Genomic DNA, 15212 nt, shown 5'->3' on the forward strand with positions numbered 1-15212 from the left:
CAACCCGTGATCATCTGCCGTCGCTGGAGCGATCGGCTGATCCGCGTATCCGTGTCAGCCCATCTGCCTGCGTTGGGCGTGGCCAGGGGAAGTCCAAGGAAGGGGAGGTGAATAGGTGATCCGCCGGCGCAGCCGTCATGGCGAGGAGGGCTCAGGCGGCCTGTGTCGAAGACTTCGACGAAGAGAATCATGTCCCGCTACCCGATACTCGTCAGGTGGCCAATACCGCTGCCAAAATATCCAGGTTGGAACCGAGAACCCCCGCTGAACTGTTGGTCGACGGTGGCAGTGACTCAGGCTATTCTAGTCGCACCGCTGCCACAGTCAACAGTACCCAATCGGGCCCATTGGGCGAAAAGGCTCCACCAATGCCTCTTAAGGTAGACACCACCGCCAAGCGGGTCGAGCTGGGAAGGAAAACCTCTACCCGCAAAGATCGTCTCAAGGACAAGGACCGACCCTCACGGTCATCGCGTGACGAGAAGATGTACGCTGGGGCTTATCCGCTCTCCACCCATGCCCCTGCTCCCGCGCCACGGTCATCATCCAAGACTCGCCGGCGCGATTCGATCAAGGTTCAGCATTACCACGACGCCTGCTACGAGTGTGCAAACGGCTTGTACCATTCATCCACTCCCGTGGAACCGCCAGCGATGGAGTATCCTTTTTATATACCACAACGGCCCCCAGTACCCGACTACATGCCACCCTCACCGCACACCTCGCGGTATGCAGGACCCGTCATCCAGGACATCAACGTCACTCAAACAAGCCGTCCCCAAGGTCGGGCCTGCCGCTCCAACTCTTACCAGTCCGGCTACCATTTGAACCAACGACCCGTCAGTTTCCATGGAGCGGTACCAGGCATGAGCATGTACCACCAGCAACCAATGAATTTCTACGACCAGCATGGCCCCCCGCCAGCAAACTCTGCCTACGCCAACTCGCCAGTCTATCCCGATTCACCATTCGGATCGTCGGGCTTTCACTACCCTGGCCCGGAATATGCGACTGCTGGCCCGATCCCTCGGCGAGATCGCTCGTCTTCCAGCACTCGGGAAACGTCACGGGCGCGCCGGTCGTCGTCTCTTTACGGCCCTCCTGTCATCGAATCTGAAGTGTTCTCGCCCTATTATGAGGAGGCTGACCCAGTGAACCGGCGGTCATCTCGTGAGATTCGTGGACGTCGTTCATCCAAGTCAACCTACGGACGCGACGAAGATTACTATCTCATGCCACCCCCACCCCCACCACCTCCCGCCTCGAACAACCGTTCGGCGCCACAGATTATCCAGGCTAAACGCCCAGATCCCCCGCGGAAGTCCCAAACCGCTGGGGCTGTGCCCTTGCAGCACCGTCAGTCCAATGCGTTTGACATGTCTGATTTGCGGGGCGAACTGCCGGACCTTGCACACCGTCGCCTGTCGCGAGAGGGCGCGTTTCTGGAGCGCAGTCAAAGTCAGCGCGAGAATCGGAGATCGACTTCTTATAATGATCCTTCGCGGGCAGCTCGGGTAGCCGTCGAAAGCTCTCGGCGCCCTCGACTGTCGCAGTACTACAACCACGATGGCCGCACCAGCAGCCTTGAGGAAAAACAGCGGGAGATCGAAGAATACCAGGCTGCTCGGTCTGGCCGACCTGCTGGCGCTGCTGCGATGCCTCTGTCGGCCGAAACGATGCTGCCCCCCAAGGCATCCAACCGCGTTGGCAGCGAAAGCGGCAGCCAGAAGAGCCGCTCGAACAGCAGTCGTGGCAGCGGAGGCTCCAAAGGGGACGACGACATCAATCTCGTAATGGATGGAGTGAAAATGAGCTTCACGCGAGAGTCGGTCGATGGCAAATCAATCAAAATTCGCCGGGGAGATAGTAGCTTCCGAGTCAACATCGAAGGCAATCGTCAGCCCAAAGGCTACCTCCCCGGCCCTCCATACTCCGAGTATACGGGCGGCAGCGGCCGCCGGGAACTAGAGGACGGGCGGCACTCCCGAGATGACCGGCACTCAGACAAGGCCAGTCGCCGATCCAGCCGGTCTACCTACAGTAGGAGCCACTACCAGGGGTGACTACTGTCTCTTTCTGGTTCCCTCACCTCTCCTTTGTCTTGAATGTTTCGTCTGTTTAACAAAATTCTTTCTTGTCGCGGTTTGGCGGGTTCGTTGGCCAAAAGTTTGGTTTCCATTTGATCTCGGGGCAGGCTCTGTGGTTGGAATTAAAATGTTGACATTTGAGCAAAGCCTTGGAAGCGCGATGAGCCGGCCCTAATTGCTGGGCCTTGGCGACAGATCGCCTGGTTTTTTTTTTTTTTTTTTTTTTGTTTCTATCGGACTGGGAGAACTCTCTGTCTGGTTTTGTTTGCAATTGCTATCTCTTGCGTCTGGGCACCGGTATCTGGCACGTCTTCATTCAGACGAATTGTGGCCCTGTTACGGTGATATGATTGTACGATTCTGATGACCTGTGATGACAAGTTCGATGTGCTTGGCCAATTTTGTTTTTTTTCCCTGTCTTTGCCAGCGTGCGTGTATAGTTCTTTGTGTTTGTTTTTAGCCACCCCAGTGGGCCTGTGTCTATCTCCTGGTTCTCTATTTGTCCAAATTTGCGATCCCGACCGGGAGAGATATATACCCATTGACTTCTTATGTCCCGTCCAGTGGTCAAGCGTGTTTCCATCTTTCTGCTGGCCATATATCCATTTTGGGGAATTTCCTCTGTGGCCTTTTTTTATGCCGATAGGAGAGTGGTCTATAGCTTAGGTACTCATCCCAGGCTGTAATTCTCCATTAATATTATCATCATCATCATTATCACCATTGTTGTTTTCTATAGTGCTGATCAATCCACTGTGGATCCGCGATGGCCCGGGCCCCGGGGAAGCTGACCTAAGCCGTTACCCGGGACAACCAGGCAGGTAAACAACCCCAGCCTCTCACTTCCAACCTCCTCCATTTCAGGCAGATCTGAGCGTCATTCATATTGCCGGCTCTGTATTCTCCCTCATTTCTCTCTTCAGACTCTACTGACAATCCGCCAGGTGTGGTCTTCGCTCCCCCAATATCCGCTCCCACATTCCACGACCACTACCAACCTCATTTGGATCTAACGTTGATTATTCAACGCCAAGGTAAGTTCGATGACGGGCTCGATGGCAAGAATGTGGCATTCCTGACTTTTGTTCCAGTCTCGAGCCGTGTGCTCTTGACTACACTCACTATCCGCCATGGCTCCCGTTCCACCATCCGGGGACGTCCCCGGCATTCCAGCGGTGGAGTTTGATACTCGTGCTGTGGACAATGTCAACCCCGTGGCTGCTTCACCCGCCTTCGATCTTAACACATTCTTCTCCCGATCAGACGCGGAGTCCACATCGGCCTCCACCAAACACCCCTCTGGGGCGGGGATCATCAACCCTAATAGCATCAACATGAAAGGCATCTTCGCACTTTTTGCCATCATCGGGGCTCTCTTTGTTCTGGGCTCTATCTGGTTCTTTTTCTGGGCAAAGAACGGTAGCTTTGTCTGGCGTAAAGGCGACTGGGATGAATACAAGTCCACCGTTCTTCGACGCAAAGGCCCAGATGGGCGAACGCTCAGTAATGCGACCAAGAGCACCAAGCTCGGCGGTGGCAGCATTGTGGGGAAAGGCTACAGCGACGACGGATACACATATAACGGGTACACGGAAACGGCGACGACCGTCACCGAGGAGAAGCCCAAGCGGAAGAACAAGTTCAGACAAACGGCCAAAGACAAACTGATGCGACGACGCAAAGATGAGCGCTGGGAAGGCGAAGGCGACCACGATGTGCGCGCGTACCGAGAAGAAAAGCCCGCTCGGATCGGTGGCATGAACCGCCAAGCAGATGGTACCTATCACGGCAGTGACTACGACAGCTCAGCGGTGCCGACCCATAGTGAGATGAGTGAAGCTCGCTATGAGCCTCGACGAGGACAACGCAACCGCAACGCATCTGGATTCTCCTTTACAGCCGGTAACGAAGAGGTTCTCAGCCAGACGACAGAGGAGCAGCCGCTCCGGGACCCGTCTGCACGCCGCCAGAACCGCCGTCGTGATCGCCGCAGCCAAGCCGATCCACCCTCCGCCCCCTCGTCGCGCACTAGCAGCCCGCGCAAGCGTGACCGCCGCTCCATGCCTGGCAAGTTCACCGAGCCCCTCGACCTTTCTTCCGCAGGCACCCGCTCGGAATACCAGTATTCGAACGTCGACACCGAGGACTCGGGTACCAAGAGCTACCACCACCCGATTCCAGGATTGACGAAGGGATACCGTCGTGACGGACGGAGTCGCCGTCGCGACAGTTTGAGTGACAGCGATGGCGATGAAACTCGGTACTCATGAAGAGTGCGTCCTTTTATTTGTTGATATGGAGACCATGAAGCGCGTTTGGTTTGTTTTCAATGCACAAGATTGTATGTGTGATATGTATTCGTTTTCTTTGGGCGTCTCCTGCACTGTGCCAGTGGTTTATGGATGGATGGGCCCGTAAATAATGATCAATCTCATGATGGACAAAACAAGCTTATTTTCTCGCCTTTGAATTCTTTCTGTAGGACTACAATAATCAAACTGGCAGGCAATTTATTGAGGCTGGGCGGAATTGCCCGAGAGTGTCGTTAATGTAAATTTCACCTCGACAACTTCTCTTTATCTTCGGAACCGCAAAGTAGTTTGCAGTATTGATTTGTTTCTTTAGTTTGGCTCGCTGGCGAGGTTCTTCTCCTGGGATCGCTCATTGGGCCCTGGTGGAATGCTTGGCCTCACTGTGGAGACGGCTTGTTTTCATTCCCCACGTCAGGTAGAATGAAGATACATACCTGTACATAGTGAGCGAGCCTTGTGCCGCGGTGCGCTTAGATTTTGGGGTAGTTATGCAAAGTTGACAACGCGTAGGTGGTCGCTTTTTCCACCGAGACAACCTCGAATTTTCACGGATGCTATTTCATTTCTACCAAATTGTATACTCCACTCGCCACTATGCACGGGGACACACCAGGATATCTACCCAAGTTCATCTATGGGCAACTGTTCACTCGCCTGCCTAAGCCTACTCGCTCATTTGCCGGGAGGACGGTTATCATCACTGGGTCGGACAGCGGTCTTGGTACGTACATTCAAGCTCTAGATTTAACAAGGCTACACTAACGGTTCTGCAGGCTTCGAGGCAGCGCGCCATATCCTAAAACTTCGCGCGGCCAAACTTATCATGGCAGTCCCGTCCACTAGAAAAGGCCAGAAAGCCAAATCCCTCCTGATAAAAACCACGAGATGCAAACCATCTGTCATTGAGGTCTGGCCGCTGGATCTATCTAGCTACGACAGTGTGAAGGCATTCAGCGCGCGCGCAACAACCGAGTTAGACCGAATCGACGTCCTGCTACAGAATGCCAGCGTGTCCTCCCACGACTGGAGCATAGCGGAGGACAACGAACAGATGATCACAGTTAACGTGGTGTCAACAATCCTGCTAGCCTTCCTGCTCCTACCGAAACTGCGCGAAACAGCAAATAAACACAGCACGCGACCCAACCTGACCTTCGTCGTGAGCGACGCGCACATGTTCATCGATTTTCCAGAGAAGGATGCGCCGGAAGGGATCTTCAATCATTTGAAGGATAAAAGCAAAGCCAAGATGAACGACCGGTACGCGCTCAGCAAGATGATAGAGATATTTGCCGTTCGGGAGATGACCGAGCTCCGCCCGCGCGAGGAGTACCCAGTTACCATCAACATGCTCAACCCGGGTCTCTGTGAGAGCGACCTAGTGCGCGAGGGAGGGAACCTACAAATGAAGATGCTGAAGAAGGCTCTGGCACGAACGACAGAAGAGGGCTCGCGTACCCTGGTGCACGGAGCCAGTGCTGGGGCCGATACGCATAGCCACTACCTCAGTAATTGCCAGGTGTGCCCGACTGCGTCGCTGGTGCATGGCCCCGAAGGTGCAGTCGTGCAAAAGCGCCTGTGGAATGAATTGATGGCCAAGTTGGAAATGATCCAGGCTGGTGTGACGGGGAAATTATGATGAGGAACAAATGATTTCCATCGGGTTAGATCACTAATAAAGTGAGATGTTTTTTTTTTTAGATCTGACCTGAATCACGTTGTTTGTCTGCGCTAATCACGATGAGGTTTACTCCGAGCTCCTGCATGCAATACTTGGACTTCTCGAACTAGGCTCTTTATGCTATCAGTAGTCCATTAGACCACAGCTAAGATGAATATTTCTGAGAGCGACCTTGCAGAAGTCTCCGGGGCCTGCAATTAAATGCGACTGAGCACAAGTCGGCGATCAGGAAGGAATATAAAATTGCTGGCAACTAGCGCAAAACTTGGGAGAATCTCGCTGGCCATGAAGAGATGTTGCGATTTCTGATCAGCCACAAAGCCAGCATGGACGGAGGAACCCTCTGGACGGACATGGCCCGCTATATTATGCACTGAAAGGCTGAGGACAGAACTTTGTGCATATATTGTTTAAGAACAGAGCCGATGGCATGGAAGAACTCGTCCAGTATGAAGCCTCTATTGAAGTCTAGGGTACTTGTTTTCAGGAGACGCCGCTGCACAAAGTAGCACCCAATCAAAAGTTGACGGCTACTGTCATCCTCTGCAAGCGTGGCCTCGCTAGTATGACAGCCAAAATCATAATCATTAACTGTATATATGTGGTTTAAGAACAATCATGACGTCAATGAGACTCAGTTCCGTCTGAGAAGGTATAGTCGGGAAAGAAGCGATCATGGATACGGGTTGCGTACTCCACTAGAACAGGGAACGATTTGACTGTCTTCTGAGATTCAGGACAACTAGTAGCGAGTTAGTCGAGGCCATTGACAAACATGAGAGGCACTTACGAGTAACAGATCAACGTTCCGACAATGAAGCCAAAGAGCACAGCGTCAGCTTCCGTTGGGCTTTCTCTCCCTAAGACCCAAAATGGCTCCTCGTTGTCATCCTTGCCTGATCTTTGGAGCTTCATGGTAGTGAGAAGTCCATTGAGGTTAGCCCAGATCTCATCTCGGAATGAGCTGATCTCTTCGGCCGAAAACCGCATAGTCCCTTGGCCGTAAAGCGTCTGTGTCGTCTTCCGGTAGGCTAGATACCCAACCATGACTCGCATCGGGTACGGCATCGCGGAGAAGAGATGATCCCGCTGCTTATAGAAGTTCTGGACCCATTTTTCATAGCCCTGCCCAAGGGGTGAGTACTATGCGGCCAATCCAATCGATGATTCACTCACCTGGAGAAAATAGAGCCGGTCTTCCAGAAGAGCGCGCACGGCGAGGTCTTGTGCCTTTTCTGCCGGACTAAGTTGCGCGTTGAGGTCTGCCGCCGTGCCATTTTCCACGAAATCTTTGATGATCAATGTGGAGTCGGAGATCGTCTGGGGTGGTTGATTGTCATCCGACTCGATAGTCAGGTATGGGATCTTGCCTCGCGGCGCAGTTCTCGGCGATCCACAGTCGGTGCGATAGGAGATGCCTGCGAAACGCATGCGCGCCTCGAGTTTGGTTGCAAAGGGAGACCAGGTGTAGTTACCCGTGCCGGGAAAGCCGCGGAAGAGGGTCACTTGAAGTTTTGAGGTGGAAGAAGGCATTGTGAAAGCGGCGATGAAAAGTAAAGAGGAAGCGTTGATCAAATATTTTTCCAACAGCGCAAAGTCACTCCGTTTTAAGATCTACTTACCACTCTGTGATCGAGAGGCGCCGGATATTTGGTGGTGACTCAATCCGGCGAGGACGGATCCGAAAAGACCGATCGGCCCGACTTCACCGACTAACTGGACGAATTCAGGCGGAGCGATCATCTAACCACTCATTCCCCAACTGGTAATAGAGAAATGTGCTCTAAATCATCAGATAGAAGATGTCTGATATCCTGAATATAACCTGGCTTCTCTTTTATAATACAAAATCCATCATACGCGAAATGAGCGCACAATACCAAAAATGTCTAAATCGAATGCAGTCTAGTCCTGGTTCCACCATGATTACATTCCGACATCTTCTAAATTGACTTCCTTGGTTATTGTGGATATCAACTTATAAATTTCTAGGCTGCTTCTATCTGCAGAATAGTTCAGCAATGGCTTTATCCTCGCCGGTCCATCCTGAAACCAAAACTTCAGCGCCGCGCCATCTGACTGATACTGTACCCATCAGAACCTCGAGCAACCAACTCAAGCGGACCTGGAGCGACTTGAAATGCAGAGCCTCGCGACTGGCGCAATCTATGAAGAAGGCCGTGATCAAAAAGTGTTGCTTTACTTTTGCTACGCCAACTCATCCTCTATCTTGTGATGCTCGCTCTCGAGCACTAGTTATGATTCGGTAACGGTCTGCAGTTAGTCGACTATGCTACGACTTCCCAGAAGTTCTTCGAGCAAATTCTCAGGGGTGATCAAGTTAAGCCTGTTTCGCAAAGCGAGTCGTATCTCCTTGTCTCGTTTATGTCTGAGCGCCTGCCGCAGCTCTCGGGCGCGAAACGCTTGGTTGAGGCATCTTCGTGTAAACCGAGAACCTCATCTATGAGCCTTGCGCCATTTTCGTTTTCATCCTGCCTTGTGTTGGCCACATGATCAGGATTTTGGCGATGATAGGGCATGATGTCGCCAGAGCAACTGAAGGCTCCCTTCTTCCTGCCCCGGTCGTTTTCAGAGTAGCACTTTCCAAGGCCAGTAGTGCCATTAAACCAACAAGTTGGCACAGTCACCCCGCTATCACAGTTGTGGCCTTGGTGAGGCGCGGCGAGTGAGGACGCGGTGTTCCGAGGTCATGGAGCTCGGTCGCTCATCACGCTGCAGCGTACCAACAGGAGCAAGGTTCTCTATACCATCATCTGCCCAGGGTTTATCGAAGGGAGGTTTATAAAAAATGATATTGGAATGATGGGTATCACAAACTGTGTGCATCCTAGCAATGTAGCTCACCTCTGCGAAGCGGGCCTGCATGACACTACAAAATGAGGCCATAATGCAAAATCCTACAAGCTTCTCCGAACGAATGATTACTTCTAGACGGGATTGAATAAGGTCATCATGATCTCTGAGCGCGGAGGGGGGGACCAAATACACCAACCATGCCTGGTGTTGGAAGAGACAAGGGTTATTTAGGGCTTACGCGTTAAAAGGGAGGCTCGAGAATAGGAAGAAAGTGATGATAAACCCATAGCCGCTGCAATAGAGCCTCCTATTATAGTTGTGAAGCAAAGTCAAAACGCAGCCAAGTTTCAGGGGTTCGGTCTGTTCGCTTTCTGTGGCGTTCCACGACCAAATCACGCCTTGGAGACATCCTAGTCAGCACCAAATAATCGAGCGCCTCATTTTGCACATCCAATTACAACCCTTCCGATCCCGTCCTCTGACCGCGTCTCGGCGCCAGCGTTTCCGTTGTTTCCGTCCCTCAATGGTTGTTTTCTTCCCGGCCGCACCCATATACCTACTCAGCCACCTATAAGCCTTTTGATCACCAATCGCCATAGGTCATGCGGATATTTCACCGCGAGTCATTATGTGACAGGACATGTACGAAATACGCGCCGTGCATACTATCTGCCTCATATCTGTGGGAAAGCTTACGGTCCGAGCCGCAAGGGTCTCTAGAGGAGGGTTGATATGATCAGCTGCGAACCCTCCTTAGGATCAAAAGACCTCGTAGGACTCTGTCCAACCCGCCTTGAGCTTTTTCACTTCCAGAGATGAAAGAGAAATGGCTTCAGATTGGGTATTTCATTCAGAAACTGGGCGTGTTTTTCATTATATATTTGGCCTGCATGGTGAGAGATCCATTAAAATCTACATACGCAAATCGACTGTCACTTATCCGAGTACCTATAGGGGAAATGTGCTGCGAGTGGGACAGACCTGGTGGCCCCTTGACCCTCGCCTCGCAAGGACCGCCAGATCAGTCATTGATGTAAGTACCTCTTCCATGTTTTATAGGCCAGTAGGTGACCCTGTTCAGTATCACCCCGTGTCAGCAAAGCGAGTCACTGTTCCAGAAGCCAAATACAGATCCGTACGGATATCAGATTCCACTCTCTCACTCACCAGAGTACGAGTCCGGTGGGCAGCTCCAGCACCCGATACCATCCAACTTCGGCCAGTACGGAAGGTACGATCACAATCTGCTTTGGAAACCGGAGTCTCGTCATAAATCTTCAGACACGAATCACCGATACCTTGAGGATACTGGCCCTCGTTTGAGCACGACTAATACAGCGAACTCCGGTTCTAGTGGCGGCCACTTTGAATGGGTTTCCTCTAGAAGATACGGGTACGACTCTTTGGAGCCTCGGCCTACTGAGACTGGGCGTTCTAGTATCTCCAACCGAAGTGATGCCACTGGATCTGAGAGAAGCGATAACACATCCAGTCCAAGGTCCATCGCAGACGATCTACAAGGATTGAGTCTTGGGGATCACATTTCCTCCAAGTTGGTCCCTCTTCACGGGGCCAGTTGCCGAAGCCATCGCAACGACCCAGTCCTGGGGAACGTCCAACGACACCATGACACTCTAGTAGTAAGTCGTCCATTCTATCATCATTCATTCGCATCAACTATTGGCTGATCCATACAGCGCATGGTACTTGAACATCCTTACGTGATCCCCGGAAGTAATGGTGAACATGAAGCTTTGGATCCTCGTAGGTGTTTGGTCTTGAGATTTGAGTAAAATATGGAGTGCTCACAACATACACAGGATACAAGAGACAAGCCGACGCTCGGAGATTTTTCAAAGTGGGCAGGGTATGTTCAGACCATTCCCTAATATCATTGAAAAATCCTGACCAGTGGTAGGTCTTCGCAATGCTCTGGCATGAGAATGCTGGCCACAACGGAGCCATCCTTAGCCATCGTGGTCCACCCTTAGGTACCGATCCGTTCACACTGGGCAAGTACCAAGAACCGATATACAGTAGCATCCGACGCATGGTCGTGGTCAAAGAACAGAAGGGTTGCTGTTGGTGTGTGTAAGTAACCCCTGAACTAAAGCTCAAATCAGTTAAGTTTACCAACTTCGTTCTATATAGACCCATCACTACATATAGTGGACAGGGAGTTGCCAAAGCAGGGGTAGACCGGAGTAAGCATGCCGTTATATATATGCACGGGCACTCAAACAGACCCATTACAAGCCCGAATGAACCAAAGATGGTCAAAGAACCACTAGAAGTCCAACCCTCGAGTCCGGATCAGAAACTGGACCCTATGTCGCGGCTCAATTTCGGTAAAGTGTATACAGTCGAGCATAATGTCAAAGTGCTACCGGTTGGAAAGATTTCTGAGAGCTCTCTATCGAAGTTTCTCGCATATGCGCGAACAGAGTTTAATCGCTAACTCGGACTTTTTTTGTGGTTTATGGAGAAAAGCGATGTCAATCATAGTCGACATCAGAGTCACAAGGTCAATTGGGATGAGAAAGATTGTGAAACGATTTTGTATTTCTTTCATGTAGAATCATTTCTAGCCTATCTTCGCGATGCCAGTCTCGCATAAGAAGGGGCATGTTCTGCCAACTGCCAACTCGTTGTCTAGAGTCCTGCGGACAGGTCATCATGTAATAGCGTGGCTGTGTTCGCCAGAGGTCAACGACTGAGAGCCCGGCGAGTACTGGCGATTGTGCTCCATTTTGTGGAAAAAAGAGTTGAGTAGGAATGACGATAGGTCAAACGACCTTCATCGCCACCACCAAGTGTCTATCTCCCAGACACCCGAACTCTTACGCTTCCACCGCGAGCGTCAGCGGCAGAATCTGCCACATCTCAGAGTAAATGCTTCACCAAGTTTCCTCTGGAGCCTCGCATCGAAATCTACCAACATACGTTTAGGCACCGCACGTTCCACATGGATCTCCACTTCACGGGGCCCAATCGTAGGAGCACCGTGCGACCTTATCACGCGGGAATTGACTTCCCTGTCTTCCTGGGGTTAGCTTCAAATGTCTCTGCCGGGAAATTTTGTTACTCTGAGAGTAGGTAGGAGGAGCTGGCTTCATGATCATGAAAGCCAACACTACTTGGGCTAAGTTGCTTGTACTGTATCTGCTATCTTTAGACCACCTAAAATTATTTGCTTGTATCTTTTGCTGAGACTACTGCTGCTTCATTCTGTTTCAGGTGCTGGTAGCCTGCCGTACTCAGGCTTCCTTTCATAGGCCGTACTCTTCATCATGGGAAGTAAGCGGCCTGCCCTCTAAATAATGATTATTCAGTGATATTTTGGTGTTTATCACTGAAAATGTACCCAATCACAGTATGGCCCTAGAACAAGGATTAGTGCGGCATAGCAACATTAGGTTGCCGCCCGCTAATATCTGGGGCAATGTTACTACTACAACCCCACAACCAGCTATTTATAGTTGGGAAATCTACTGTAGAGGCCAAATGGAGTGGCACAAATGCCAAAGGATTAGCCAACCTGAACCTTGTGCGCTTGTCCGCCCTCTATACTTAGGGGCCAAACTAACAGCCCGCAATTTTTGGGTAATCACACAGATAGGACCGTCATATACGCTCTTCTTTATACTCCTAGGTTAATAGCTACTTTTAGCGGTTATAACTATAAAAATGATTAGTATAAGCTAACTAACCGTAGGTTGACTAGTTCGCTAATAAAGTTGCAATAGGTGCTTTAAATAGGATAGCTACGTAAACGAGGTTTTCTAAGAAGCTAGATATGCCTAGGGAGGAGATTTATAATATTAGTAAGGATAACGATAAAAGATGGAGTACCTATACCCTATTTTTAATGATTTTTCTGATATCTTACGAGTGATTCGTTCCTTTCCGATAGGTCACTATTTGCGAGTGATGGCGATTCATAGTAGACGTTCCTCGATGGCGATCGGCTAGATGGGTAAGGATATGATCGCAATTCTTACATATCACCTTAGCAGATCCATCCTTGATAGTAGTGACTTAGTAGAAATAGTCCTAGCATTCTATATTGCGTTTACCCTCGAATATATTCCGTTTTGTCTTACTTCCATACTCTGTCTTTAACCACCATGCGACGAAATCCTCATTCACCATTTCCGTCCAGAGGATATAGAGCTTCTTATTCAAAGGGCTAACGCGTTCGAGTATTGTAGGGATCAGAGAAGAAAATACTAGTCGGGTAGAGTTCGCTTCAGGGATAAAATTTGGCGTTTCGCGCCCATTGAGGTCAAATAGACCGTTAGATGTAAGAAGGAGAGGGTGTCCACTGCTATAGCAATCAATGGCGGGAATATGTCGCTAGTCGATATAGGGTCTTCGCTAGGTCTGTTTTGTTAGACTGGGATGCTGATCTTCTACCGACATTTCGCTCTTCGACCTTGACCGAGGATAGAAAAAGTTAGATCGCAACAGTATAAATAGTCGCAATGTTCGCTCCCTAGGACGGTTCACAGGAATCTCATTCAGACTTACCTTTTATCTTTCTTACTGTCTACGCCGTCCAAATTTTCGCTAACCAACATAGTAACTTCAAAATTATCAAAACTTTTGGCATCCAATGCCACAAAGTTCAGCAAGACGCTCTCCCCTTAACGAGGAAAACAAGACAATTAGGGAAGAGAGGTAACTAGAAGCCTCGGATAAAAGAAGCTGTCGGAAGCGAGACTTCTGGTAAACATTAGTACCGAATGCACCAAATGATTTCGAATCGGAGGTCACGAAATTTCTGAATTCTAAGCTATCTAAATTACCCCTATCTATGTGAGGATTCTCGGCAGTCTATCACATTGACCGGGGGCTGTAGGTAGATAATAGCCGAAATCTGGAAATCCTCGGTGTATTGCACGGTTGACAATAGATGATATCTGTCCCATTAACCACTTTCCTCCGGACCTTTTAGTTAAGAGGTATTCTATTCTAAGCATGCAGTTTATTCTTGCACTCATCCCACTCTTTGTCACGATCGGCATGCAGTTGGGTGGGGTCCTCGAAAAGCCCGTATAGTCCCCAGATCGCAGGCTGGCCACCATCCGGGGTGTCTAGACTGATGCACATCCAGCCTTTGCGAGCTATTATGGTGACCCCGTTGCCGTCTTCGTCTCTGACTTTAGGGCCCTTCTCGATCAGTTCTCCGATTACATGCACAGCATCAGCTTGGTCTGACGTAACATAGTTGGTGATCTGCTCCAGGTCGGCGATATTGCCACCTTTTAACTCGAGAGAAGCGTGAAGCGGCTTCCCATCCACCTCATAGTCTTCTTCCTCGTCACATTCCACATCCTCCATCGGAAATTGATAGGGAGGAACCTCGCGCTTCTGATGGACAGGTGTGCGGATATCGTAGTCGATGGGCGTCAGATAGACCTTGTGGGTGATCTCCGATGCCGCCATAGTTCTCCGTCCGCTTCCCTGCTGGGAGTTGGAATACCACATCCGGTTGCATACCCCGCCAAAGCAGTATTCACGGACAAGATTAGGCAAGCGGTCGTGCGGGATTCGAGATCGTCGGACTTTTCTCGATGAGGTGCCACTTTCCCCAGATATCATATCCCAAAAGTCCGCGTGGTAATCCACAGGCGTGAGCGTCTGACTGTCGTGGATTTGCTGTGCCTTGTCCACCCAATCATCAAGCGCGTCTTCGAACGTCGTTATGGACTCTTCTGCCTTTTTCTGTTTGCTTTCTCTTTCTCCATGCGTGAGGTGGGTTTGCACGGCGGCATCTGCATCTTCCTTGGCCTGGTCCCAGAGCTTTTTGAGGTCAGGTGCTTTGTTTGCCCACTTCTCGGTTTTCTTCACTTTGGCCACCCAGTCATACTCCCACTGCTTCACCAACAAATTCAACTTCGCCGATTCGGTTTCATACGTCTCTCTCTCGACTTTCAGATGGTGAAGATCATTATCCCTATCCATCTGTAATACTTTGTCTTCCAGGTTCTTCTCCGACAGTTTCCAGCTGTTTTCTGCTTCTTTCAGTCCATGTATTAACTCCTTGTAACCCTGCATCCACCAAAACCACCAGACGTTCACTGCGATAGCCAGGAGGGATGTGCTAAAACCGAAAGTGAGGGAGGCCGCATTATCCCGATACACTGCCACGGAGGCTATTGCCAAGGTAGAGGGAATCAACGCCAATAGACCAATAGTTGGTAACGCTCTTTCGGCTAGTGCACTTCCTGACTCATGGTAATATAGATCCAGATTACCTGGAGGTCGAATGCTGAGTGCTGTGGACTCAGCAGATTTGCTAGTAGATGGCAT

At 50.4% G+C, this 15212-nt stretch overlaps 5 protein-coding genes across 5 annotated transcripts; 3 read left to right on the top strand and 2 right to left on the bottom strand.

Moving 5' to 3' along the window:
* Positions 1-368: 368 nt before the first annotated feature.
* On the top strand, positions 369-2063 carry PFLUO_LOCUS2296 (uncharacterized protein; the record flags this gene model as incomplete). Its single annotated transcript, XM_073779421.1, has 1 exon — positions 369-2063. The coding sequence occupies one exon, from the start codon at positions 369-371 to the stop codon at positions 2061-2063; it is 1695 nt and encodes a 564-aa protein (XP_073636378.1).
* A 1154-nt stretch (positions 2064-3217) lies between these two features.
* On the top strand, positions 3218-4357 carry PFLUO_LOCUS2297 (uncharacterized protein; the record flags this gene model as incomplete). Its single annotated transcript, XM_073779423.1, has 1 exon — positions 3218-4357. The coding sequence occupies one exon, from the start codon at positions 3218-3220 to the stop codon at positions 4355-4357; it is 1140 nt and encodes a 379-aa protein (XP_073636379.1).
* A 636-nt stretch (positions 4358-4993) lies between these two features.
* Positions 4994-6038, top strand: PFLUO_LOCUS2298 (uncharacterized protein; the record flags this gene model as incomplete). Its single annotated transcript, XM_073779424.1, has 2 exons — positions 4994-5120; positions 5173-6038. The coding sequence occupies 2 exons, from the start codon at positions 4994-4996 to the stop codon at positions 6036-6038; spliced, it is 993 nt and encodes a 330-aa protein (XP_073636380.1).
* A 666-nt stretch (positions 6039-6704) lies between these two features.
* PFLUO_LOCUS2299 (uncharacterized protein) lies at positions 6705-7613 on the bottom strand (the record flags this gene model as incomplete). The annotated part of the gene is made up of 3 exons (XM_073779425.1): positions 6705-6822; positions 6871-7205; positions 7257-7613. The coding sequence occupies 3 exons, from the start codon at positions 7611-7613 to the stop codon at positions 6705-6707; spliced, it is 810 nt and encodes a 269-aa protein (XP_073636381.1).
* Positions 7614-13871: 6258 nt separating this feature from the next.
* PFLUO_LOCUS2300 (uncharacterized protein) lies at positions 13872-15212 on the bottom strand (the record flags this gene model as incomplete). Its single annotated transcript, XM_073779426.1, has 1 exon — positions 13872-15212. The coding sequence occupies one exon, from the start codon at positions 15210-15212 to the stop codon at positions 13872-13874; it is 1341 nt and encodes a 446-aa protein (XP_073636382.1).

This window comes from Penicillium psychrofluorescens, assembly GCF_964197705.1.
Source record: "Penicillium psychrofluorescens genome assembly, chromosome: 2".
In the NCBI taxonomy this organism is placed as follows: domain Eukaryota; kingdom Fungi; phylum Ascomycota; class Eurotiomycetes; order Eurotiales; family Aspergillaceae; genus Penicillium; species Penicillium psychrofluorescens.